Source organism: Mirounga angustirostris, unplaced genomic scaffold (genome assembly GCF_029215605.1).
Source record: "Mirounga angustirostris isolate CCGP_5_RB_7025 unplaced genomic scaffold, mMirAng1.0.hap1 SCAF_8, whole genome shotgun sequence".
NCBI lineage: Eukaryota > Metazoa > Chordata > Mammalia > Carnivora > Phocidae > Mirounga > Mirounga angustirostris.
Genome location: NW_026991716.1, coordinates 28,490,789 through 28,514,466, shown reverse-complemented (window position 1 = coordinate 28,514,466; position 23,678 = coordinate 28,490,789). Strand labels below are relative to the sequence as shown.

The 23,678-nt window shown below is 52.4% G+C and overlaps 3 protein-coding genes across 17 annotated transcripts; 2 read left to right on the top strand and 1 right to left on the bottom strand.

Moving 5' to 3' along the window:
- Nucleotides 1-511: 511 nt before the first annotated feature.
- Nucleotides 512-4,581, bottom strand: TCF19 (transcription factor 19). The gene is made up of 4 exons (XM_045866531.3): nt 4,423-4,581; nt 3,400-4,011; nt 1,571-2,129; nt 512-1,287 (listed from the first exon to the last, which is right to left on the bottom strand). The coding sequence occupies exons 2-4, from the start codon at nt 3,635-3,637 to the stop codon at nt 1,047-1,049; spliced, it is 1,038 nt and encodes a 345-aa protein (XP_045722487.1). The 5' UTR covers nt 3,638-4,011; nt 4,423-4,581; the 3' UTR covers nt 512-1,046.
- A 256-nt stretch (nt 4,582-4,837) lies between these two features.
- CCHCR1 (coiled-coil alpha-helical rod protein 1) lies at nt 4,838-20,107 on the top strand. Of its 15 annotated transcripts, none has more exons than XM_064597344.1 (18): nt 4,838-4,990; nt 6,055-6,121; nt 6,200-6,413; nt 7,681-7,984; nt 10,587-10,750; nt 10,854-10,989; nt 11,180-11,290; nt 11,492-11,641; nt 12,190-12,300; nt 12,410-12,516; nt 15,012-15,124; nt 15,297-15,342; nt 15,482-15,618; nt 15,743-15,931; nt 16,031-16,132; nt 17,707-17,858; nt 18,010-18,139; nt 19,972-20,107. In XM_064597344.1, the coding sequence occupies exons 2-18, from the start codon at nt 6,106-6,108 to the stop codon at nt 20,094-20,096; spliced, it is 2,307 nt and encodes a 768-aa protein (XP_064453414.1). In that variant the 5' UTR covers nt 4,838-4,990; nt 6,055-6,105; the 3' UTR covers nt 20,097-20,107. The 15 variants fall into 15 exon arrangements, 9 of the variants coding, with proteins under 9 accessions (XP_064453414.1, XP_064453408.1, XP_064453409.1 ...); XM_064597338.1 differs by having other exon boundaries at nt 4,839-4,990; nt 17,968-18,139; XM_064597339.1 differs by having other exon boundaries at nt 4,839-4,990; nt 5,989-6,121; nt 17,968-18,139.
- Nucleotides 20,088-21,881, top strand: PSORS1C2 (psoriasis susceptibility 1 candidate 2). The gene is made up of 3 exons (XM_064597346.1): nt 20,088-20,122; nt 20,390-20,491; nt 21,110-21,881. The coding sequence occupies exons 2-3, from the start codon at nt 20,437-20,439 to the stop codon at nt 21,463-21,465; spliced, it is 411 nt and encodes a 136-aa protein (XP_064453416.1). The 5' UTR covers nt 20,088-20,122; nt 20,390-20,436; the 3' UTR covers nt 21,466-21,881.
- The last annotated feature ends 1,797 nt before the right edge of the window (nt 21,882-23,678 follow it).

Genomic DNA, 23,678 nt, shown 5'->3' with positions numbered 1-23,678 from the left:
TTGGGTCGGTAAGTCAAGTAGGGATAGAAGGCAATGGACCTAAAGATTGCAATAGGTCAGGATAAGGCTTTCCTAATAAGAGCTACAGAAACACCGTTTTGACACTGTCGGCTTGGTGTAAGGCTCACAGAAGAGAATCCGTGTACTGTGCAAGGCTGGTCCACACTAGACCAGGTGAGCATCTGCTCTAGCTGGTGTACCAGGTTTTCTCTTTTCCCCTGGTATTACCTTTTCCAAGGTTCTGCCATCCTCATGAACTCAACCAAACTCCATCTACTTTATTTTAATGGCCGTGGATCTGTTTTTCCTTTAAACTAGGAACCTTATTTACTTTTTCTCCAGTCTCCCACCTCCAGCCCATTCTGTATCAAGTGAGCAGGTTCATACTCCTCTGTGCTTTGCTCGTCTCTTCCCCTAAGAGTCAATTAAGCTTTCCAGACCATAACCATTCTCAAGAACAGGAAAGCAAGGAGTACCAGGCCTGGAAAAAGAATAAATATCTAGGAGTGAATGGAGCTGCTTGTTCTTTATTTAGAAATAGAAGCAAAGCTCTAAAAAGCCAGGTCATGCTCACGGCCAGTGGCAATGGTTTAGCCACAATGTAAAAGTTTTGAGGCCATGCCTTAGGTTTTCCCAGAATGCCTTAGTGATGCCATCCAAGATCATTAAGCACTTGTTTGTTCCTAGACTGAGGCTTCTATCTGCCCAGGCATGGCCTCTGCAGTTGATGGGTGCTCTGACCACAGACATTCTAGTGCCTATGACAAGGAACTACAGCTTGTAATGGAATTTCCAGCTTGCTGGCAACTTCCTGGAGGCAGCATCTTTGGCAGGAAACCATCTCTTCTGTCACCTTGGCCATGAGGGCCTGCTTCAGGCCTTGAGCCAATATCCATAGCAGTGGACACTTCCCCTATAGTCATTTCCCCCCCCCAGGGAGGCAAGGGAAGAAGGAGGCATTTCTTAGGAGGTCCAGTGGTGCCCCACCATGTCCACCTGTGGCCTGGAGATGCCAGCTCTGTCTTCTGGTGCCCTGGTGGTGGGCCTTAGGTCTGGATGCCTACACGACACCCTGGGCACTGGAAGTCAGCCTCCCTGGCATCCTGGATACTATAGCCAACACAGGCCACATGGAACCAGACATCACAACCATCACACTGAACCCAGGCAACTGTTTCTTCTTCGGGTAGGTAGCAACAAGGGGCTGCACAGGGCTCCCCACTCCCAACTGCAGGGGGAGCCCTGGGAGTGCTCACTGGGTGCTTCCGAGGACGTCCACGTCGATTTCTGAAGAAAGTGACACAAAAACCAGGTCACCGGAAACCTGAAGAAGCCTAGAACTTTACCCTGGATAATCTTAAGAGTGAACCTCGATAGACTCACTAGACTAGTGGTGAAACACAAAAGTAGAACTAACCCAGGTTTTGCCAATCCAACATCTGTTCCAGCTCTGTCCACTTCCCAGTCCCATTCCCATTCCTATCCCCAGAGCAGAGGGCCACCTCCCAGCCTGGGGCTCTAAAAAGGAATCAAAAAGGAGTTAAAAATTGAGAAAGATCTCTCCACTTACCCACCAGGTGTCCGTGGGGTTGTCTCTACACGGAGTTTCTTCCTGGGCTCCATAAAGACTGGTGGGGGGCCCTCAGGAGTCTCGCCCTCATCATCCAGCTCTGCCAACACTCGGTGAGCCGATTTCCTCCGATTTCTTGGGGGTGGGGCAGAAGGGGTGGTCCCCACCTCCCTAGGAGGAGTGGGAACAGGCAGGCTCTGTGGCTCACCCCCACTCCTGGAGAAGGTGAGGGGCAGAGGTCTGAGCTTGCTGAGGCTACCGATGGAATTGAGGATCAATGTGGCTTTCGGGGCAGGGGAAAGGGTGCTGAGGGGGCGCTGTGGGGCCCCCTGGGGGGGGAGCATAGGCCGGAAGCCAGCCCTGGTTCCCTCTTCACCACTAGACCTCGGGATGGTAATGGCCGCAAAATCTTGAGGTTTGACTCGGACTTGCTGAAACATGAAGTAGAACTCCGAAGGGCTGGTTCCTGGGGGCCCTTCAGGGCCAAAAGTCACAAGGTCCCCATCACTCAACTCCAGCCTGTGACCCCTTGGGAGTCGGACATTATTGACCAGAGTCCCTGTTGATGGCAGGGCACCAGACAGATACAGAGAATGACAAAAACAGAAATGACCAGTCAGGAGTGAAGAAATCTGGCCTCCTCTGATTTTCTAGGGCACATGAGAACATGACACCTGTCATCAAATTCTCACTCTGAAGTCCCTGAGCAGGTGATATCAGATATTAAGCTCCTTGTGATTTGGGAACAAGTTTATTTTTTATGCCCTCCCACAGGGCACACGGAGGAATGGACTCCTTCCCTCACTGCTGAGGTCCCATTCTCAGACACACTCAGCTCCAGTGCAGAAACAGTTATTGGCATACCTTAGACTATCTGGGTTGAGATCTTGGCTCCACCCTTACCAGCTATGTTACCTGGACAAGTTAACCTTGTGCCTCATTTGCCTAGTCTATAAAATGGGAATGATATTAGTGCTCACCTACCTTCAAAGCACTTAAAACAGTACCTGGCTCATTCAGTAAGCACTAAACGAATGTTGGCTACTATAATTATCTAATCTCCACAACGTTCCCAAAACAAACTTTACAAAGCCTTACATTTTATCTATGAGGAAACTGAGACCCAGAGAGGTGAAGGGACAGGCCTGAGGTTTCACTTGGGGACAGTGGCAAACCCAGGCCTTCTGAGGTTGACTGCAAATGCCTGCAAGTCAGGGAGTAAGACATATGCCCTGATTATTAAAACATAATCCAAGGGGCACCTCGGTGGCTCAGTCAGTTAAGCGTCTGCCTTGGGCTTAGGTCATGATCCCAGAGTTCTGGAATCCAGCCCACATCAGGCTTCCTGCTCAGCGGGGAGTCTGCTTCTCCCTCTCCCTTCTCCTCCCCCTGCTCCTTCTCTCTCTCACTCACTCTCTTTCTCAAATAAAAAAAAAAAAACAACAACACCCATAATCCAACATATCATAACTGCCTTCAGACAAGAACAAGGTGCATCAGCAAATTTGGAAACTGAGTCATCTGAGCTTGGCCCCCAATGGCTCCAGAATATCCCCACTGTGATGCTTCCCTGATGATGGCCCAGGCCCTGGATCTACCTCCCAGCCCCTGTTTAGATGGTTCCAGCTAGGCAGGGACCATCAGGGGTCAACCCCACAGAGAGCTGACACTGCACACCTTTAGTGGGAAGATGCAGGTCTGGACTACAACTGTCCATCCAACCTGACAGGGAGTTTGGGAGGCAGGCAGGGTCCCTGTGGAGCCCCTTAATTCATTCCAGCCCAGAACTGCAACTGCCCAGGCGCAAGGCCTCCTTGCTCACTGCTCACCTTGGCTGCTATGGTCCTCCAGGCTGACCCTCCAGTCATCACCCCGGCGCTCAGCGTGCAGCTCCGCATGGACTCCAGAGATGAAGCCAGGCTCCCGCTGGGGCTGCAGAGCCACATCACATAGGTCGGCCCTACGGCCCAAGCGGTAGGTGCAGCCAGCCCCGCTAGGGGGGTGGAAGGTGTAGAGATCACCACCCCTGCCTCCCCCTATGCGCAGCAGCTGGAAGCAGGGCAGCATGGGTGGTGCCCCCTCTGCACCACCTCTTCCACTTCAGGAGTCCATCACCTTTCCCACACCTGAGCCATGCACGCTGGCCTGAGTTCACTTTCTGTCTGATGCAAATTTGAGCTGTGCTTTGTGCAATTTCAACTTTGAGCACAGGCCTGAGTTTTCACCAGGGTTCAGTGGCAAGGCTCAGATGAGAACCCAGGCCTTAGTAGTGCAAATTCAGAGTGCAAGGAGCCTAGGCATGCGCTGCAAACAAAACTGTCAAGCAGCTTTGCAACTGAAAAAATCAGGGAAGGTCCCAGTGAAGTGCAAAATCGAACGCGTCCTATGGCACTTGAGTTGAACCGGATCCTCAGGCCACAAAGTATTCAGGGAGACTCAATCTGTGCAAGGCAACAATATATTAGGCAGCTTCCAGGGAAATGCAAACTAGATGTGTGTAGAGGGATTCCTGCTTCTGTACAATACTAACTTGTCACCTCAGTGTAATTTGGAGAAAAGCTTCCTGTCAGACTCGCTTATCCAAATAGAGTAACCCTCCTGCTCGCTCACGCCTCCCCCTTTGGGCCAATCCCTCACTCATAACTAGTTATCTTTAACCCCAGTGGGAAGGGAATCCACTGTCATCCCCCAAAAGGCAGTGAAAATGGTCCCTACGTTCTCCGACAAAGCAGATCTAAACCCTGACTTTCCAGCTTCTCCGGGTGGGACAAAAACGGGGGAAAGAGCTCCCCAAGATCATACAAGGCAAACCCAGCCTTTCCCCTCCCCTGCGAGCCCCGTTTCCGATCTACCGCGGTGCAGTCTCCAAGTAGTCTCCTCTCCAGGCAGTGCTAGAGTGTGCGGTGGCCGCCGGACCCCTCCGGCCCGAGCTGGCGCTACCGCGGCTGTTTGACAGCGAGGAAGCGGGGATCGAGAGGGGCGCGGTCTCCGCGCGCGGGCAGCGCCCGCCCCGCCTTCGGAATTCCCGGGTCCGAACTCCGCGCAGAGCGAGCCCGCCCCCCGTGCCACTCCTGATTGGCCAGCTCATTTATTCCCCTCCGCTCTATTGGGCGGCGCTCTGGGAGTGTCTCCAACCTCCCGCCTTCCGCTTTTTCTGATTAGTTCACAAGTTTTCCCGGGTTCCCGGAGTTGGGAGGAGCCGCCAGGGCGCGGAGACGTCCCTCAACGCCGCAATTGGGCCCGGCTTTAGACACTACTGCGCCTGCGTGCACCTCTTTTCCCTCCTCCCCGGATGAAACAGGATTTTAGAGCGGCCCGCCAAGCTGCCCGCTTTGCGCAGGCGCGGTCAGGGGCGGAGGCCGCGCCTGGGAGCGAGGTGTAGGGGTTGTGGCTAGAGGTCAGAGGGCTTTCTCGCGCTGGGTAAGGGGCGTTCGGGAAGAGTCGGTTGGGGGCGGGAAGGGGCCGAGAGGGGGCACGGGGGTGGGTTCCGGGGTCCATAGGGGGAGAAGGGTACAGGGACCAGGTAAAGGAACAGATGAGGTGGTCCGAACAGCCTTAGAGCCCAGGGTCCAGCAGGGTGAAGACTCGGGTTTCTGGGGGAGAGGAGGTGAGGTGGAAAGAGAAGTGAGAGCCTGCTAGAGTGCAGGGAAGCTCGAGCAGGCAGTTGGGAGATGAGGGGGGAGTGAGGGACCAGAATAATTCCTTCAGGAAAAAAGCAGATGAGCTTGTGAAGGAGGGTTGATAGGAATCCCAGATAGGCGGGGGAAATAGGTGAATTCTGGTGGGAGGGTAGGGAGACCTTGAAGAGACCTCTCTTGTGCTCTAGGTAGGACTCTGGAGAGAGGAGGGGAGGCGACAGGAATGGCAGCTGAGGGCATAGTAGAGAGAAACTGAGGAAAGTTGCTGGAAGGGTTTGGATGAGATGTCAGGAAGCTGGCTTTTCTGCCAACGGGTCTAGGCTGCCTGGATTCCCAGGGGACCTGTGGAGGTGTCCTGCCCTTTATGTGGCCACATTCATCTGGGGCCAGGCCTTGGGCCAGTGCTTTAATAGGGAAGGAGCCAGGAGTCATGGCTTGGTGGTGTCTGGATGGGCTTCCGGAAGGCCTTGCTGAGCCATGGAGAGAACTCTGGAGACTGGGTGCACAGCCCCTGCACCGCACACCTCCTTTCTCACCTCCGACAAGGAACCGCAGAGACCATAGAAACTTAAGGAGGAGGGTAAAGGCTCTGCCCGGAATTCTAAAAGTATGAGTAAAGCCCAAGAGCTCCCTCTCAGCCTGTTTCAGTGAATTCCCTCCATCTCATGGCTATTGCCATAGTTCTTCTATCAGGAACCAGGTTGGGTCAAGCAAGAGATCTTTGGGTATTTCCTGCTTCTCTTGGGAAGTTACTAAAGGATTATGACTTTATTATTGTAGGGGCTTTCTCTTTGGAAGGTGGCCTGAAAATTGAACCGGTGTGTCCTTGTTTCTCCTATTGTCCAGGGAAACACAGATGGCTGGACACAGAATCTAGAGACTTCAAATAATGTGGAGATGTTTCGACCACCAGGTCAGTGGGACCTCGCAAGGGGACTGGTGATTGTCTCTCCTTAGGAAACTGACCATCTTTGTCCTTGTGATTCCTCAGGTTCCACTGGGCTGATTCCCCCATCCCACTTCCAAGCTCGTCCCCTTCCAACTGTACCAAGAATGGCTCCCACCTGGGTTTCAGACATTCCCCTGGTCCAACCCTCAACCCATCAAGATGTCTCAGAGAGGCGGCCAGACAACCAGAGACCTCAAGTGGTCATGTGGGAACAGGATGTTTCTGGCAATGGGCAGGAGCCAGGGCGGAGAGGCAGGTAGGGATTCATTGTTGCTCTTTTCTCAGGCTTGCTTACCAGTGACCCTTCTTCACTGAAATAGATTCCTTACCCCGTTTCAGCCTTTAGTTCCCTAATTTGTGCATTTTTGCGTAAGCAGTTACTGGAACTTATAATGTATAAGTAATAAGGCAGTGGGCTAGATGCTAGGAATGGGGGTAACAAAAATGAATGAGATCCTGATATCAGTGAATTAAAAATCCTAAGGAAAGAGGTAGATTGACCGACAGCTGACAGTAATAAGCATAATAGAAGGCAAGATAATGAAGTGCAAACTAGGAGTATAGACTGTACTGTGGTAGTGTTGGATTCATTCTGATGGAGTGCTTGCCATTAGAGCTGGCCATGCTATTTGTTGATGTTTTATCTGTAAAAGTTCTGATTCTTATTCTTGATGTTTCATTGTGTGTCTTTTCCCAAATGTACTGGAATGTCATCCTGCCATTTTGCTCTGGAGTGGGATTGCACATGGGTCTACCTTGAACCCTGTCCAAGAGGAAGGAGCATGATGACAAAAAGGGGAGCCCTGGAGTGGGTGTCAGGAGACAAAGACTCTGATGCTAGTTTGGCTACGAACTAGGGTCCTTGGGCCAGTCAACTAATACCTCTAGGCTGTAGATCCCCACCATTTTAAAAGAAAAAAGGAGTGGTTCTGGGCCTCAGTGAGGGAGTTATGTCAAGAGCCATGTTATCATAAGCTGGTTTAAACTTTACAAGACACCAGTAGACTATGTAATTTATTGATGTGCTGTCAACTTCTCATACAGAATATCTAACACTCAATAAATGCTTTTAACTAGCATCTGGTCTTGCTGTATTGATACTGGAAGCCATGACCTCTCTTTCTCTGAAACTGCCTCCCAACTTTTCCTTGCCCTTAAATCAGAATTCAGAAGTCTCTGGGTGTCTTCCAACCCCTCCATTTTAGAATGTGTGGCCTAATGATGTGCACATTTGATGTTTAATGCATCTGCCTGTATGTAGCTCAGCAGAGATCGTGTTCCATGATCTCAGCTAGCCGTTAAGTCCTGTGAGCCCAGATAGTGGACCTAATATGCTTAGTAGGGCCATGATACATGACAGTGGTGATACAGATGCAGAGACCCCCATGGCCCAACTTTATCCTCACCATCTCCACACACAATAGCAGAGGGATCCTCCTCTCCTTCTCCTGTGTCCCTTTGTGCCCTCCGCCACCCTCCCAGCACCAGAGACAGGTCTCACCTGTGCTAACCTGTCTTTGAAGGTCTGTGGAGCTAGAGGGGTCACATGCCCTGAGCCAGCAGGCTGAGCTGATCTCTCGGCAGCTGCAAGAGCTGCGGCGGCTTGAGGAGGAGGTCCGAGTCCTGCGGGAGACCTCGCTGCAGCAGAAGATGAGGCTGGAGGCCCAGGCCATGGAGCTGGAGGCTCTGGCACGGGCGGAGAAGGCCGGCCGAGCTGAGGCTGAGGGCCTGCGTGCTGCCTTGGCTGGGGCCGAGGTTGTCCGAAAGAACCTGGAAGAGGGGAGCCAGCGGGAATTGGAGGAGGTTAAGAGGCTGCACCAGGAGCAGGTGAATGTGGGGGTGAGAAGGGCTTAGCTTCACAGTGGATGAACTGGGCAGAAGTTTCCCAGCAACGAGCAGGTTCCACAGAAAAGGCCCCGTGAGCAGTGGAGTGATGAGATGTTTGGTGAAGGCGAGAGATCAGAGGACCTGGAAAGATGGATTTGGGTGTTTTGGTCTTTGAATAAAGGTCATACTTTTTCTCCCAGGACTCAGGTGACCTCCCACCACTTGAAGTCCTCCTTCCCCTTCCAGTAGGAAGTATTTTGTCTTCCTACTTTACTCTGGGTACTCACTTCATGTGGGAGCATTGTGGGGATGGTGAGGAGGATGGGAGAGGGTGGACTGGGGAAGGGAGATGACTCATTCAGGAAGCATTTATCAGTGCTTACTCTTTACCATCTCTGAGATAGGAGCCAGGACCCTGGGGTGGGCTAATCAGCCTGAGTCCTTGTGGGTGGAGCTGACAGCCTAGTGGGGGGCATACACATTCAACACCTAGTTTAATCCTAATTAATTAATTGCAATTGGGAGAAATGCCATGCAGGAGAAGGACAGGGAGCCCTAATATGGACAGGTGGGTTAGGGAATACCACCACCTTAGTCAGTTGACATGTTAAGAAATGAAACCATAAAGATATTGGAAGAAAACATGGGTGAATTCCTTTTTTTTTTTTAAGATTTTATTTATTTGACAGACACAGCGAGAGAGGGAACACAAGCAGGGGGAGTGGGAGAGGGAGAAGCAGGCTTCCCGCCGAGCAAGGAGCCCTATGTGGGGCTTGATCCCCGGACCCTGGGACCATGACCTGAGCCGAAGGCAGATGCTTAATGACTGAGCCACCCAGGTGCCCCTAAGATTTTATTTTTTTAAGTAATCTCCACACCCCACATGGGGCTTGAACTCATGACCCTGATGATCAGAAGTTGGATGCTCTACTGACCGAGCCAGCCGGGTGCCCCTGGGTGAATTCCTTTATAACCTCAGATTGGTGAAGGCTTTTCTGCCTATGAATCAAAATCCGGAGTCGTTAAAGGAAAGATTGATACACTGGCTTTATAATACTAAATTTAGAAATGACAAAATAAAAGTAAAATTAAGAACAGATGATAAAAAATATTTACAGTTCATATCACAGGAAAAGGCTGATGCCCCTAACATATACAGTGTGCCTAGAAGTTGATAAGGGAAGGATAGCTATCTAGGCAGAAAATGGACACAGGAGATAGTTCAAAGAAAAATATAAATGGTCTTTAGATTTATGAAAGATGCTTCATGATGAGAAATTGTCATTTGAGCTGAATAGGACTTGGCTGGTGAGCTGGCATGTGGGGAGGTGATGGGACCTGGCGACACTTGGCAGCATGTGGGGAGTGAGGAGATGAGAGGGGCCCTGGATGGTGTGTGCACGGGGAGGCCTCGGGGCCTGTTCAGAACTTTGTACTTCACCTTGAGAGCAATGAGCAGCTGTTGAAAAGTATTAAATAGGGAAATGACATGATCAGATTTGTATGTTATGTCTAAAAAGGACAGTTTTGTGGAGTGCCTGGCTGGCTCAGTCGGTGAGGTTAAGCCCCATGTTGGGTGTAGAGCTTACTTTAGATAGATGGATGGATGGATAGATGATAGATAGATAGATGGATAGATAGACCAGTTTTGTGATTTCATTCTAAAATGACCACTTCAGGGTATGAAGCTAGGGCTAGAGGGCAGCCTCTCTCCTTCTTCGGCCAGCCGTCCCTCCAGTCCTGCCGTGTCTCCCACATCCTCACCACTGTTGGAACTGCAGTGAGAAAAGGACAAGGTTCTAGAGCTTCCTTTGGAACAGAGTGTGGCAGACACTAAGCTGTGGAGATCATTCCCGATGACGATAAGAGCTGAAAGGACTTGGAACAGGTGGTAGGATGGAGCAGGTGGTAGGGGGCCCAGTGAGGCCTTCTGAGGAGGTGACGTCGCCCAAGGTCTGAGGAGTTGGGAGAAGCCAAGTGGTAGGAGCTGAACTCAGAGAAACGGCATGTCTGACTTTGCAGGCAGAGAGCAGAAGCTGGGCTTTGCTGTGAGTGCCGTGATAAGCCACTGAAGGGTTTATTTATTTATTTAAACTTTTTTCTTCTATTTATTAGAGAGAGAGAGAGAGAGCGCATAAATGGGAGGAGGGGCAGAGGGAAAGGCACAGGCAGACTCCCCGCTGCGCCCGGGGCCTGTCTCAGGCCCCAAGATCATGACCTGAGCCAAAGTCAGACGCTTAACCGACTGAGCCCCCCATGCACCCCCCTGCCTTGAAGACTTTTAAAGACTGGTCAGGAGTTTGTTGCTGTTGTGCAGAGATGAGGGTGGCTTGTAAGGGCCGGTGGTGGTGGAGACAGAAGTGAAGAGCTATTTAGTGGGGAGACCCGGCAGGAACTGCTGATGGACTGGCAGGTGGATGGAGGGCAGTGAGGCACCGAGGTCTGTCTCCATTTTGCCATGTGCAGTTGGGCCATTTCCTGGGTGGTTGTCTAAGGCTACAGACGATGGGAGTGCAGGGACAAGGCCCGAGCAGGAGCAGATTTGGAAAGTCCAGATGTGGGAGCGAGCTGGCCCCTGCTGTGCCCTCTCTTCTCTCCACAGCTCTCCTCCTTGACACAGGCTCACCAGGAGGCTCTTTTCAGTTTGACCAACAAAGCTGAGGGCCTGGAGAAATCTCTGAATAGTCTGGAAACCAGGAGGGCAGGGGAAGCCAAGGAGCTGGCTGTGGCCCAGAGGGAGGCTGAGGTGCTACAGAAGCAGCTCAGGTAAAGTGGGGGTGGGCAGCTAAAGGGGGACCTGGCAGGTGGTGGATGTGGCGGGTCTCCCAGGTGCCTCATGATGGCTGCCCTGTTCCCACCCCAACCCTAGCAAGACCCAAGAAGACTTAGAGGCACAGGTGACCTTGGTTGAGAATTTAAGGAGATATGTGGGGGAGCAAGTCCCTCCTGAGGTCCACAGACAGACCTGGGAATCGGAGCGACAGGAGCTTCTAGAAACCATGCAAGTGAGAGAGTATAGGGTGCATCTGGGTGGGGGCTGGAGGTGGGGTGGGGGGGGCTCAGGGATCAGATCCTGGGAGAGGGGTGGCCAGGAGAGAAGGCAGTGCTGACAAGGGGCAGTGTCCGGAGGCCGCTTGTGGGCCTGTGTGAAGGTCCCACGGAGGCCACTGCTGTCCCTTCCTCTCCCACCCGCAGCACTTGCAGGAGGACCGGGACGGCCTGCGCACCACAGTGGAGCTGCTGCAGGTGCGTGTGCAGAGCCTCACGCACATCCTCACCATGCAGGAGGAGGAGCTGACCAGGAAGGTAGGCCCCTCGCCCCCAGTGGCTCCTGTGGGTACCAGCGGTCGGCGTGCTGCCAGAACCTGCTGGGATCTTCTTTTCGGTGAACACCTCTTCTTGCTGTGGCTCTTGTTGCTTGGGCAGGACAGAAAAAAAGGCCCAAAACACGCCTCCTTGCTCTGCTGCCCCAGGAGCCCACACTGCCACCCCTCCTCCACCCTGCAGGTTCAGCCTTCAGATGCCCTGGAGCCCGAGTTCACCAGGAAGTGCCAGTCCCTGCTGAAGCGCTGGCGGGAGAAGGTGTTTGCCCTCCTGGTGCAGCTAAAGGCCCAGGAGCTGGAGCACAGAGGCTGCGTGGAGCAGCTGAAGGGACAGGTCACTTGACTCTCTTTCTCCCCGAATTCTCCCCCCGGCTCCTGGCTCCTTACCTAGGGATGGTACTTATCCAACAAAGATTTATTGAGTGGTTACCGTGTGCTGGGAACATAGCCCGGGACAGAGGCGAGCACTGCTGTTATGGAGCTTACATTCTGGAGCAAGCACTTAGATGATGTCAAGTAATTATGTGTGTTTTCAAGAAAAGTGTAAAAGTGTGACAGAAAGAGACCATGGGGTGGGCCGGCTTTAGGCAGGATGCTCAGGAACGGCTTCTCTGAGGAGGTGACAGTGGCCAAGCATGGGTGGCATGGGCAGAGGCGGTCAGCCTTTGTGGGTATGTCACAGCGAGCTTCCTCAAGGTGTGGGCACATGGAACATGCTTCTGGAAGGAAACCTGGACTCAGACTCCATTCTCAGGAACCCAAGCTTGTCTCCCTGCATGATGTTCTTTCAGAGACTTTGGCACCAGCGCCTCCATCCCCAGTGCCCCCCTGCAGCTTTCCGCTCTAGCTGTGCCCTGTCCTGTCCTCCCGCCCCCCCCCCAGGTGGCAGAGCTCCAGGAAAGAGCTGTGGCCCAGAGCCAGGAGCAGGCCATCCTGCAGCGCTCCCTACAGGACAAAGCTGCAGAGGTGGAGGTGGAGCGGATGGGCGCCAAGGTCTGTGGCTGAGCCAGGCAGAGGCTAAGGGGGCGGGTCAGGGGTCCCTCCCGCCACTCCCCCCAAAACACCGGCGAGGGGACCCCTCTCCTCACTGTATCCCTCCCAGGCCCTGCAGCTGGAGCTGAGCCGGGCTCAGGAGGTCCAGCGCCGGAAGCAGAAGCACACGGCCATGGCCGAGGAGCAGCTGAAGCTGGTGGCCGGCTCTGTTAGCAGGTATTGGGACCGAGGGGCGTGCAGTAGCATTTCTGCTTCCCTGGCGTCCTGGGCACCGTGGAGTTTAAGAGCCCAGGCAAGAGGGGCTGGGAAGCTGGCCTTTGGAGGGTGCAGGGTGAGAGGTGTCTGGCCCTATAAGAGTCCCTGTGCTTGTCTTTCCCTGGGGCAGCCTGCTCCATGTTCACACGAGGGTTGCTTGTTAGGCCTCGCATGCGTGTTTGGTCGGAGGTGAGGCCACGCTTCCTCCTATAGTTTGGTTCACCTGGGAGGATCGCCACCTTCAGAGTTGCTCGAGGATGGAGAGTGTGGCTACTCCCGTCTTTCTTGCTTTAATACATTGCAGGTACGCCCTGTTCCGTTGCAACCAAATTTAACCTATATTCTAAAGCTGTGCACCTATGGTTTACTAGATGGTCTATCTAAAATGTATGCTGGTTTCCTTCTTAATCGTTTGCCAGCCTGTGTCTCTCATACCCACTTCCGGGGTGTTTCCTTCTCGACGCCTGTTTTATAACCTTTAGAAAGACCTCTGAGGAGGAACACACACTTCTTTGTGCTGGTAACACCCCTCCTCAGCTTTGGACTTGGGGATACTGACGTGGTCCTCGTAGACCTCCAGCACAGTGCCTGGCATGTTATCTGACTCCAAATGTTTACTGTTACCGTGACGCTGTTCTGGACGGATCACGGAAGAATTATCGGTGTAGCAAAATTGTGGTGTCGGATAGGTCCTTGCCCACCATCACTTTTTTTTTTTAAGATTTTATTTATTTGAGAGAGAGAGGGAGAATGCAAGCACAAGTAGGGGGGAGGAGCAGAGGGCGAGGGTGAGGGAGAAGCAGACTGCCCACTGAGCGGGGAGCCTGATGCGGTGCTCGATCCCAGGACCCTCAGATCATGACCTGAGCTGAAGGCAGACACTTAACCAACTGAGCCACCCAGGCGCCCCTCCACCATCACTTTCTATTGGGTTAGTACCTTGAGGACTAATTTCACTTAAAAAATTATGAAAAATTTCCACTTTGTACAGAATTAGACTAGCTATAATGAACCATCCAGATTCTACTCATTGTGCATGCCCCCTGTTTCCAGGAGAACGGGAAGGTACACTGTGCATGGGTTTTTTTTTTTTTTTTTTTTTAACGATTTTATTTATTTGACAGAGAGAAAGACAGCCAGAGAGAGGGAACACAAGCAGGGGGAGTGGGAGAGGGAGAAGCAGGCTTCCCGCGGAGCAGGGAGCCTGATGTGGGGCTCGATCCCAGGACCCCAGGACCATGACCTGAGCCGAAGGCAGATGCTTAACGACTGAGCCACCCAGGTGCCCCTGTGCACAGGGTTTTACTTTGGCACTAGGACATCACTGAAATGGTTCTTGCTAACGATTGATGGCCAAAGTCCACGAGGCTTGAAACAACCCACACTCAGATTGTTGTCAGGTTTGTGTGTGTCTAGATGGCCTGGAGGTTTTACCAGAAAATGGGTTTGTAAGAGCCACAGGAGGTGTTGGAAACACCTGCTCAGACAATTTTTAGATAAAGGGTCTCTGCTGTGCTGACAGGGATACAGCTGTCAGCCTTTGTCGTCTGCTTGTTTTTCAGTTGATACAGACTTGGACTCTCCTGGAGAGTTCCGTCCTTGCCCCGGGATGCTGCCTTGGCCCTCCTCCCAGGGCCTGTGTAAGCTTTTCAGCTTTGACGAGCCATGCTGGTCCCGCTTTGGGCACAGCCAGCTGATAAAGCACATGGATCTGGCCTTCACTGGTCATCGGGAAATTGTTAGGATAGCTTTGATCTCTAATGCATATTTATGAGAAATAAACTTTGCAGGTTGCTTGAAAAGATACACCGCCATGTAATGCCTTCTTTGGGGTAAGGGCTCCTTAGAAAACCGATGGAAGCTATGCCCTTTGTTCTTGAGGAAAATGTACCTAAGTTCATACACCCAAACGTGGCATATAGCACCAGGAGACTTCCAGAGCCAGGAGACATGTCCAGGGGCCTGCAGGCAGAAAAGTCCAAATCAGCTAGAGATGAGCCAGCTTTATGGCACTCATTTTAGCCCCGGCAGAATCGTTTGTACTGAACTCTGCTGTGTTATGGGCTCTGGGTCCAGATCAGGTGTGACCCCTTGAAGTTTGTTCTTGTTTTTACTGCTCTTATTAAAGACACTGATTGCTAGGACCCAGATGAGAAGCTTACCCTAGGTTTTGGGACCAAGCATAGCTGTGCTGTCGTTATGAGTAACGGGATTATTTTTAACAAACACTAAAGGGCTTCAGCTCTCAGGTTTTCTTCTTCATCGGCTGAGAAAGCTCAGACATGACTGGCCCCAGCCCTTGGCTTCAGCTTCTCTTTTCCCTGCTAGGATTTTCCCTTCCCTGCTCTCCACATACTTAGCAATATAGGATAGAAGGAGTTGTCCCGACAAGTCACATCAAGTCCTTTAGGGAATGAGGTGGGGTTGAAGGGTCAGTGACCTTGTGCCTCCTCCAGCTTTCAGACCTGGCTCCAGAGCACCGTGGCTGAAGTGGAACGTGCCATAGCCCAGCTGCCCTGCCTCAGCAGCCGAGTCAGTTATGCCATCCGCAGGGTCCACACCATTCGGGGTGGGTAGGGCGACTGACGGCCACGCTGTACTCCCGCCCCTCCGGCTCTCGCCCCCCACATCCATCCTCATGCCTACTTGTCACCAGTCTGGGCTTCCTTCCCCCTACTCCCCCCCTTCCCTTTTCTCCTCCTCGAACTCCTCTCTGTTGCTTTCTGCCTTTTCTCACCCAGGCCTGATGGCTCGAAAACTGGCCCTTGCTCGCCTGCGCCAGGAGAGGTGAAGTTTGGGGCGCTGTGAGGTGGATGGGAGGGGGTTAGGTGTTGTTTGCTGGGACCCCACACAGTGAGGACCGAAGAGGGAAGGGGGCTTCAGGATCAGGCTGGGTGATTTCCCGACTTTCTCTTCCCCGCCCCAGCTGTCCCCCACCCCTGCCGGCCACAGATGTGAGCCTTGAGTTGGAGCAGCTGCGGGAAGAACGGAACCGCCTGGATGCAGAACTGCAGCTGAGTGCCCACATCATCCAGCAGGAGGTGGGCCGGGCCCGCGAGCAGGGTACGCCTGGTCCTGGAGTCACTGAGCTGGAGCAGGGGCCAGAGTTGGGTGTGCTGGGGCTGGAGAGGAGGGGAGAGCTGGTGCCTGGGGCACCGAGAGGCCTGTGAGCGCCACCTTTTCACAGGGGAAGCGGAGCGGCAGCAATTGAGCGAGGTCGCCCAGCAACTGGAGCAGGAACTGCGGCGGACCCAGGAGTCCCTGGCTGGTGTGGGGCTGCAGCTGGAAGCCGCTCGCCAGGGCCAGCAGGAGAGCACAGAGGAGGCTGCCAGTCTCCGGCAGGAACTGACCCAGCAGCAGGAGATGTATGGGCAAGGTGTGCAGCAGGGGCAATGGGTGTACCGTGGAGGGCTGGTGGGGGGGGGAGCCGAGAAGCGACGCTCCCCGCAACACCCCATCTGCACCTTCCCCCCAGCTCTGCAGGAGAAGGTGGCTGAAGTGGAAACTAGGCTGCGGGAACAGCTCTTAGAAACAGAGAGGAGACTGAACGAGGCTCGGAGGGAGCATGGCAAGGCAGGTGAGATTTGTTGGGACGGGCGTGGGCATCCAGGGAGAAGGAAATGGTGGACACAAGGTTTTTTTAAAGCTCTTTTAAAGCTGCAAATAATGAAGTTATCAAGAAATGGTACAGATCAAAACTCAGGCAGTGAACACACTCCTCTAGCCAGCACCCATACCCAGCACCAGCACGTGACCGGCCCTGGAGCCCCCTGGGTCCCGCGCAGCCACTCCCTTCCACAAAGGCAAGGGCCATCCCAACCTCACACCAACCATTACCCCCAGATTTTTTCTTTCTTTCTTTCTTTTTTTTCCCCCCCTAAAACAATAGAAATTTATTCTCTCACAGTACTGGAAGCTGGAAGCTAGAAGTCTGAACTCAAGAGGCCGACAGGGTTGGTTGCCTGCTAGAGGTTCTGAGAGACAGTCTATATTTGATGATTCTCTCCTCCCTTCCAGTGGTTGCTGGCAATATGTTGCATCCCTTGGTTTGTAGGCACATCACTCCCTTCCGTCTCCATCTTTACACGGTGTTCTCTGCTGTGCGTGTCTACCCCCAACTTTTTTTTTTTTTTATGATTTTATTTTTAAGTAATCTTCACACCCAACACGGGGCTCAAACTCACAAACCTAAGATCGAATCATATGCTCTACTGACTGAGCCAGCCAGGTGCTCCTCCCCGTTTTATTAGGAAAAAGTTCAAATACTTGGACAGATTACAAGAGCCACATAATGCCCACTTGTGTACCTCCTCTGACTAGATGGAACAGTTATTAACCAATTTTTTTTAAAGATTTTATTTATTTATTTGATAGAGAGAGACACAGTGAGAGAGGGAACACAAGCAGGGGGAGTGGGAGGGGGAGAAGCAGGCTTTCTGCCGAGCAGGGAGCCCGATGCAGGGCTCGATCCCAGGACCGCGGGATCATGACCTGAGCCAAAGGCAGATGCTTAACGACTGAGCCACCCAGGCGCCCCTATTAACCAATTTTTTAAAAGATTTTATTTCTTTAAGTAACCTCTACACCCACCATGGGGCTGGAATGCACAACCCCGACATCAAGAGTCATGTGCTCCCCCAACTGAGCCAGCCGAGCACCCAGCAGTTATTAATATTTTGTCATATGTGCTCTATCCATATATACATATACACTGATACATGCATTTTTTGGGGAATCATTTAAAGTAAGTTACAAACGTCACGATCACCGAGCTGCATCTCCTACAAAGAGGATATAACTTGAATGTAGAGGAAATTTTCTTATATAACCTCAGTGTCATTGTCACCCATTAAGGAAACATTAATTGCACAAAATCGAATATCCAGTTCATATTCAGATTTCCCCTAAGCAGCTCCAGGAAGGCTCAGGGATGGGGAAGGTACTTTGGGTTCACGGAGTCAGAGGGTCATAGAGCATCAGCCACCGCTCCCACTGTGCAGAGGAGACCGCCCTGGAGCATAAACGGTTTCCCTGAGCTGTAGAGCTCAGGGCCCAGTGTTCCTGCCCAAGATTCCAGTCCTGTTCTCACGGTGCCTCAGTGCCACTGGGCTGCCCCACAGCTGTGCCCTCTGTGCCCTGGCTTCCACATAGTGGTCTCCCTGCGCCAGATGCAGCGCAAAGCCACCCGGGAGAAGGAGCGGAACCAGGAGCTCAGGCGCCTGCAAGATGAGGCCCGGAAGGAGGAGGGGCTGCGGCTGACCCAGCGCCTGCAGGAGCTAGAGAGGGACAAGAACTTTATGCTGGTAGGGGAGAGCAGAGGCCAGGGCCCTTGAGCTGGCTGGGGAGTGGAGGGGAGAAGGAGGAGGGGCGGCTCTGCCTGGGCTAGGTGGCGTTTAACCCTCTCCTTCCCAGGCCACCTTGCAGCAGGAGGGTCTCCTCTCCCGTTACAAGCAGCAGCGACTGTTGGCAGTTTTTCCTTCCCTGCTGGATAAGGGGAAGTCTGTGGAGTCCAGCCCTCGGGCCCCAGGGTCTTCAGCGCCTGTACCTCCAGCAGCAGCGCCCCCCACCAGGGAGTCCATAAAAGGTATGGTCCATGTAGGAAGGGACAAATGTGTGGGGCTTTAGGAATCTCTCCTCTAGGCACTCTTAATGCATGAGCATCGTTCTCCATGACCTTCGAGGCCCACAGCCTCTCTCATCCATGCCTGCCTTGGGCCAGAGAACCCTCCCCCTCATAACCCTCCCATCTGATGGCAGCCCTGTTCTCTGCACTGGAGCTGCCAACAGCCTTCTCCGGTCCGGCTGCTATCCCTTGGGGTGTTCTTTCCCAGGATCCCTCTCTGTCCTGCTCGATGATCTGCAGGGCCTGAGTGAGGCCATTTCCAAAGAGGAAGCTATCTCTCAAGGAGACAACCAGAACTGTCCTGCACCAGTCTGCCGCTGAGCAGCCGGGCACTCTGCGCAGCTAGGGGCTAAGGGGGGTGGGGGCGGGGAGGTCAGCCAGCTGCCCTCATGGACACCAGCCACCGAGATGCCTGTGAATCCTGTGGCTTAATAAAGATGACTACAGTAGGTGCCATGTTCTCTCTGGGAATGGGAGGGAATTCGCCCTGCGGCCATCTCTGTCTGGAAAATGCGAGAAGTGGTCCCACGCAGCTATTTCTCTAGGTGGTGGTACCTTTTTTAAAACCCCTTTCCCAGGCTGCTTGGGAAGTTTTTTGAGAAGCTCCAGTTTTCTTTATTCTCAGCTTTTGTTTGAAAACTCTTTACCCCTGGAAGATGATCAGTGCCAGGAGGGAGGAATATAAAACATCACTCATGCGCTGGGAATCTCAGAGCCAGCCAGTGACCTTGCTCAGGGGCCACAGTGGTGGGCTTGACCAGGCAAGCGTTGCCATGGAGAGAAGAGCTACAGTGACGTGATAGAACCTGACGGCGGGGGTGGGGGTGGGGGCGCTAGGTGAGGGGACAGGAAAGGCCTCCCTGAGGAGGGGATATGTGGAGACCTGCCTGCCGTGAGGAGCCAGTGGTGCAGGCAGAGGCCCGGGGTGGGGGGGGCTGGTAGCGCAGGGGGTTTATTCTAAGTCAATAGAAAGCCCTTGGAGTACCTATCAAACAGAAGCGGCCACGCAATTAGGCTGACATGTTTAAGAGCTAGGTTGGCTGGCTATGGAGGATGGGGTGTGGGTGGGGGAGGGATGAAAGGGGGGGACCAATTAGGAGGGTGCTGGGGAGGCTGGGGAGAGATGGGCTCCAGAATGGGGACATGGACTGGGCTTGCCTTGTGGGGGGTGGGGTGGGGGAAAGGAGCAGAATGAAGGCTTCGAAGTGAGCCACAGAGGGAGCCGACCAGGTGGAGAACAGCCTGGGGAGGAAAGGAGTTCTGTTTGGGAGGCATTACTTCTGAGAGGCGCACTAGACCTCCAGACCAGAGGAGGCCTTCCTGAGGAAGACGTTCCGGGGCTCCCTGAGAGACTTAGCCAAGACTGGGACTGAGGTCTGAAGGACAGGGGTGGGGAGGGCACAGAGAGCTGGCACCGAGGACCAGGGCAGTAGCCAGCGTGGAGCAGGATTCCAGAGGGAGGAGGAAGAGGCGGAGATGGACAGGAAGCAGAGGCAGCTTCCTCCTGAGCCGCTGGGCTGTGACTGTTGGAACGTGCTCTGGGGTGGGGATTAGGAATCAGGATGTCCTCATACTTCCTCACCTGCCATCACCCCAGGTGGCTCCTGGATGAAATTCTTTGGATATCACCGCTTGGGAGGCCCCCTGGGTGCCTGAGGGAGGCACATGCTAGAAAGCAGCACCACGTTGGGCCCAGTCCTGAGGGGAGGGAAGTTGCAAGGACAAAACTGAGTCCCAAGGGGGAGGCTCAGGGTACTGGCTGAGACCATCCTAGCTGCATCCTGTGTGTTTAGGAGGAGCACCTGTCCCTGCCCCTGCCCCGGCGTCCTGCCTCCCGGCCCCTGTGATTACACTGCTTCCCCACGCATGGTTTGCTCCCATTCCTCGGCTTCCAGTGGCTTCAAGGGATGAAATGTAAAGTCCTTGTGATTATAGAGATGACAGGTGGGTATTGATTCCTGCAGGGTGTGTGTGGAGGAGGATGTGAACACAGGGGTGGGGTGACCAAGGTCCAGGTCATTGATAGAGCTGGGGTGGCTGGGTCCCAAAATGAGGGACGCCGCAGTCAGAGGTTATGCGCTAGCCACGGCCTTCCAAACAGGTTTGACCAGCAGGTTCTAATGGGATTCCTTGTGTCACTGGGCTGGCCCCTCCCCAGAGGTTTGACACCTCCTCTCGCTCCTCCCCTATAAAGCCTCTTGGGGTTCCCAGGCACCTAGACTCAGCCCACCCCCAACTTTGGGGGCCAGGAGACAGCCATGATGCTCAACTGGAGGCTGCTGGGGATCCTGGTCCTTTACCTGTATGCCGGAGGTAAGCTGGGAACAGGCCAGGGCTGCAATGTCAAGTGAGGCAAGGGTGAATTGGATGCATAGATATGGAGGAGATTCCAGAAGATTCTGGGTTTTCGCATGAGGGGAAGAGTTAAGAGGTTGAAGGTGATGCAGAAAAGTGCATTTTAGCTCAATGTTTTTGCTGGTTCAAGTGTAGGTACATGTGGCAATTTAGGTCAGAATCCAGGTGTGTGGGTGAGTATTCATCACAGCTGAGGACTGTGTGGAGGGTGGATGTGTTTGCAGAGGGTGGGGTCTGGCTGCCACATGGGCCCAAGGTGTGGATGGCTTTGGAGGTGTAGACCAGCACAGAGGCCACGCCAGTGGGAGTCCCAACCAGGGTTGGATGGAGCTTATGTCAGCTCCTGTCGGTTTAAAGTTGGTCAAGTTAATGATTCTGGTCAAGGTTCTTATGTCATTTTAAGATCACTTGGTATTTTGTAAATGTGTGGAGAGCTCTTTGAGAGTTACCTTTCAGGTTTGTGTGTCAGCTCAGGCTGTGGTTCACCCCAGAGAGGCTCTGCTTCCAGAGTCTATAGCTGGGGGAGGAGGGATCTGGCCCTCACCACCTTTTCCCTTTCTCCTACTTCCTCCACAGGCATCTCAGGCAGCGGAGAGCACCCCCCACCCCCACCCACAGAGGCTGGAGAGGAGGAGGGCTCCCCAACATTGCCTCAGGGACCCCCAATCCCTGGTGATCCCTGGCCAGGGCCACCCCCTCTCTTTGAGGACCCTCCACCTCCAGGCCCCAGTCGTCCCTGGAGAGACCTGCCGGAATCTGGAGTCTGGCCTCCTGAGCCCCCAAGAACCGATCCCCCTCAACCTCCCCGACCTGATGACCCCTGGCCAGCAGGACCCCAGCCTCCAGAAAACCCCTGGCCACCTGCCCCTGAAGTGGACCATGGATCTCAAGAGGACCCAGACCTTGACCCACCCCGGGAAGAGTACAGATAAAGGGATTCCCCCAGAGACATCTTGGGCCTCCAGGCGGAGTGCCCCTCAAACCCATCTGTACCCTTCTGATTCCTCTTCAATTCTCCCATCAGCCTCAATTTCCTTCCTCATTCTTTCAGTTTTATTCTGAACTCTGAAAGTGTCATTCTCAATATTTTCTGTCCACTCTTGAGATCCGCCCCATATTTCCTCTCCTTTTTTCTCTGACAGCTAAAGCATACACCCCTACCTCATGTCCAGTCCTCTCCCTTCTACCTGCTTCCCATCTCCTCCCTCTTCCCCACCCCTGGGGCTCCTGGGGCCAGGCTGGTGGTGCCGTGTTCTCTGCTGCCATCTGGTGGCCTACAGCTGGGAACTATCAGGAGACCATGATGGTACTTCCATAAAATGGAAAAATAAAATCTGTGTTTTCTTAATTTTGAATCTCGTCTGCTTCTTTGCCAATGATTAGGTCTTTGAATATTGAGATGCCCTCCTCAGAGCACAAACCTACAGAGATCTGGAAGTAGTCTGAGTTCCTGTCTTGTCCATATGCATAAGGATGTGGAGCTCAGCAGGAGGAAGTTGGAAATATAACTATCGAGTAACAAGGACATTCGGACCCACATTTCTCCCATTCTGGAACTCCTATTTTGGACAATGAGAAACCAAATTAAGTCTCTTTTTAATAGCTTATGGTTTGCACACTCCTGGCTGAACATGAAAACTTTCTTAAAGGCATGTGGGCAGGACTAAGTTCTAAGAGGATCAATTTCCAGAAGTGTATGTATCCCTTCCTAAAATGAACCTGCCTGAGGACTGTACTGTGTTTTCCTTTTCCACCTGCCTCCACTAACAAACCGCACTTCTCCCTCTAGATGGAGAAAGGCCTGGCTCTCTTGCTCACCCTGAACGGGACCAGAGTGCTCTTCCTGGAGTCACCAAATAAAAGTGGGGAACAGATCAGCCCTTTCCATCTCACTTAAGAGATGCATCTTAAATAAGAACTTACTTTTTTGTTTAATCATTACCGTCAATATTTATAGTTTTGACAAATCGTGTCTTGTAATAATTGTAGTAATAAACCTGCTGCAGAGTAATTGTTTTTAGCACTTAGGGTCTTATAGTCACAGGAAATACATTTCAATTTATATACATATTTTTGTTACGGAGATATACAAAAGGACTTCCCCCAAATACAACAAAATACCAAAAAAAGTGATACAATGGAAATGTATTTCATTAGGATAAAACTGTAGGGAGAGTGGAATGAAAAAAACTAAACAGAAATATAAGTTAAATTTGCTGATTGTTTAAAGGGTTTGCTCACTTATTTATTTTTATTTTTTTAAGATTTTATTTATTTATTTGAGACAGAGAGAATGAGAGACAGAGAGCATGAGAAGGAGGAGGGCCAGATGGAGAAGCAGACTCCCCGCTGAGCAGGGAGCCCGATGGGGGACTCGATCCCGGGATTCCAGGATCCTGACCTGAGCCGAAGGCAGTCACCTAACCAACTGAGCCACCCAGGCGCCCGGGTTTGCTCACTTATTAAAAAGGCATTGTGGATACAAAAATGTTATGGCATATTAAATTCTATCTGCTACATTTGAAAGAGTGATGTGACTTTTAACAGGTGAGTATGTACAATTCCCTGGAAAGTATACTCTTTGCACTATTTATTTATTTATTTATTTATTTTTAAAGATTTTATTTATTTGAGAGAGAGAGAATGAGAGAGAGCACATGAGAGGGGGGAGGGTCAGAGGGAGAAGCAGACTCCCTGCCGAGCAGGGAGCCCGATGCGGGACTCGATCCAGGGACTCCAGGATCATGACCTGAGCCGAAGGCAGTCGCTTAACCAACTGAGCCACCCAGGTGCCCTCTTTGCACTATTTAAACTTATGATTAAAAATGTTAGCTGTTGACTTAAAAATGTGTAAGGCATACATAATTTAAACAAATTCTTTACGGGAATATTAGAGCAGGGAAGTTCAAAAGTCAGGAGCCCAGAGATCTCAGTGGCCTAAGGTCAATCAAGTGGCTTACCGGGATGGGGGCTGAAGAGGGGTTAAAAGAAATTGAGTGTTCACCACTTAGGACCCAATTTGTTTATGTGGCAATCCCATCCAAATCTGTATGTGATCAGTTTGAAAACCAAACCAAACCAAACCTAATTTTAGAGTTTAGAAATAATCCTAGAACATATAAGAATTGTAGGGGTGGGCCTAGTA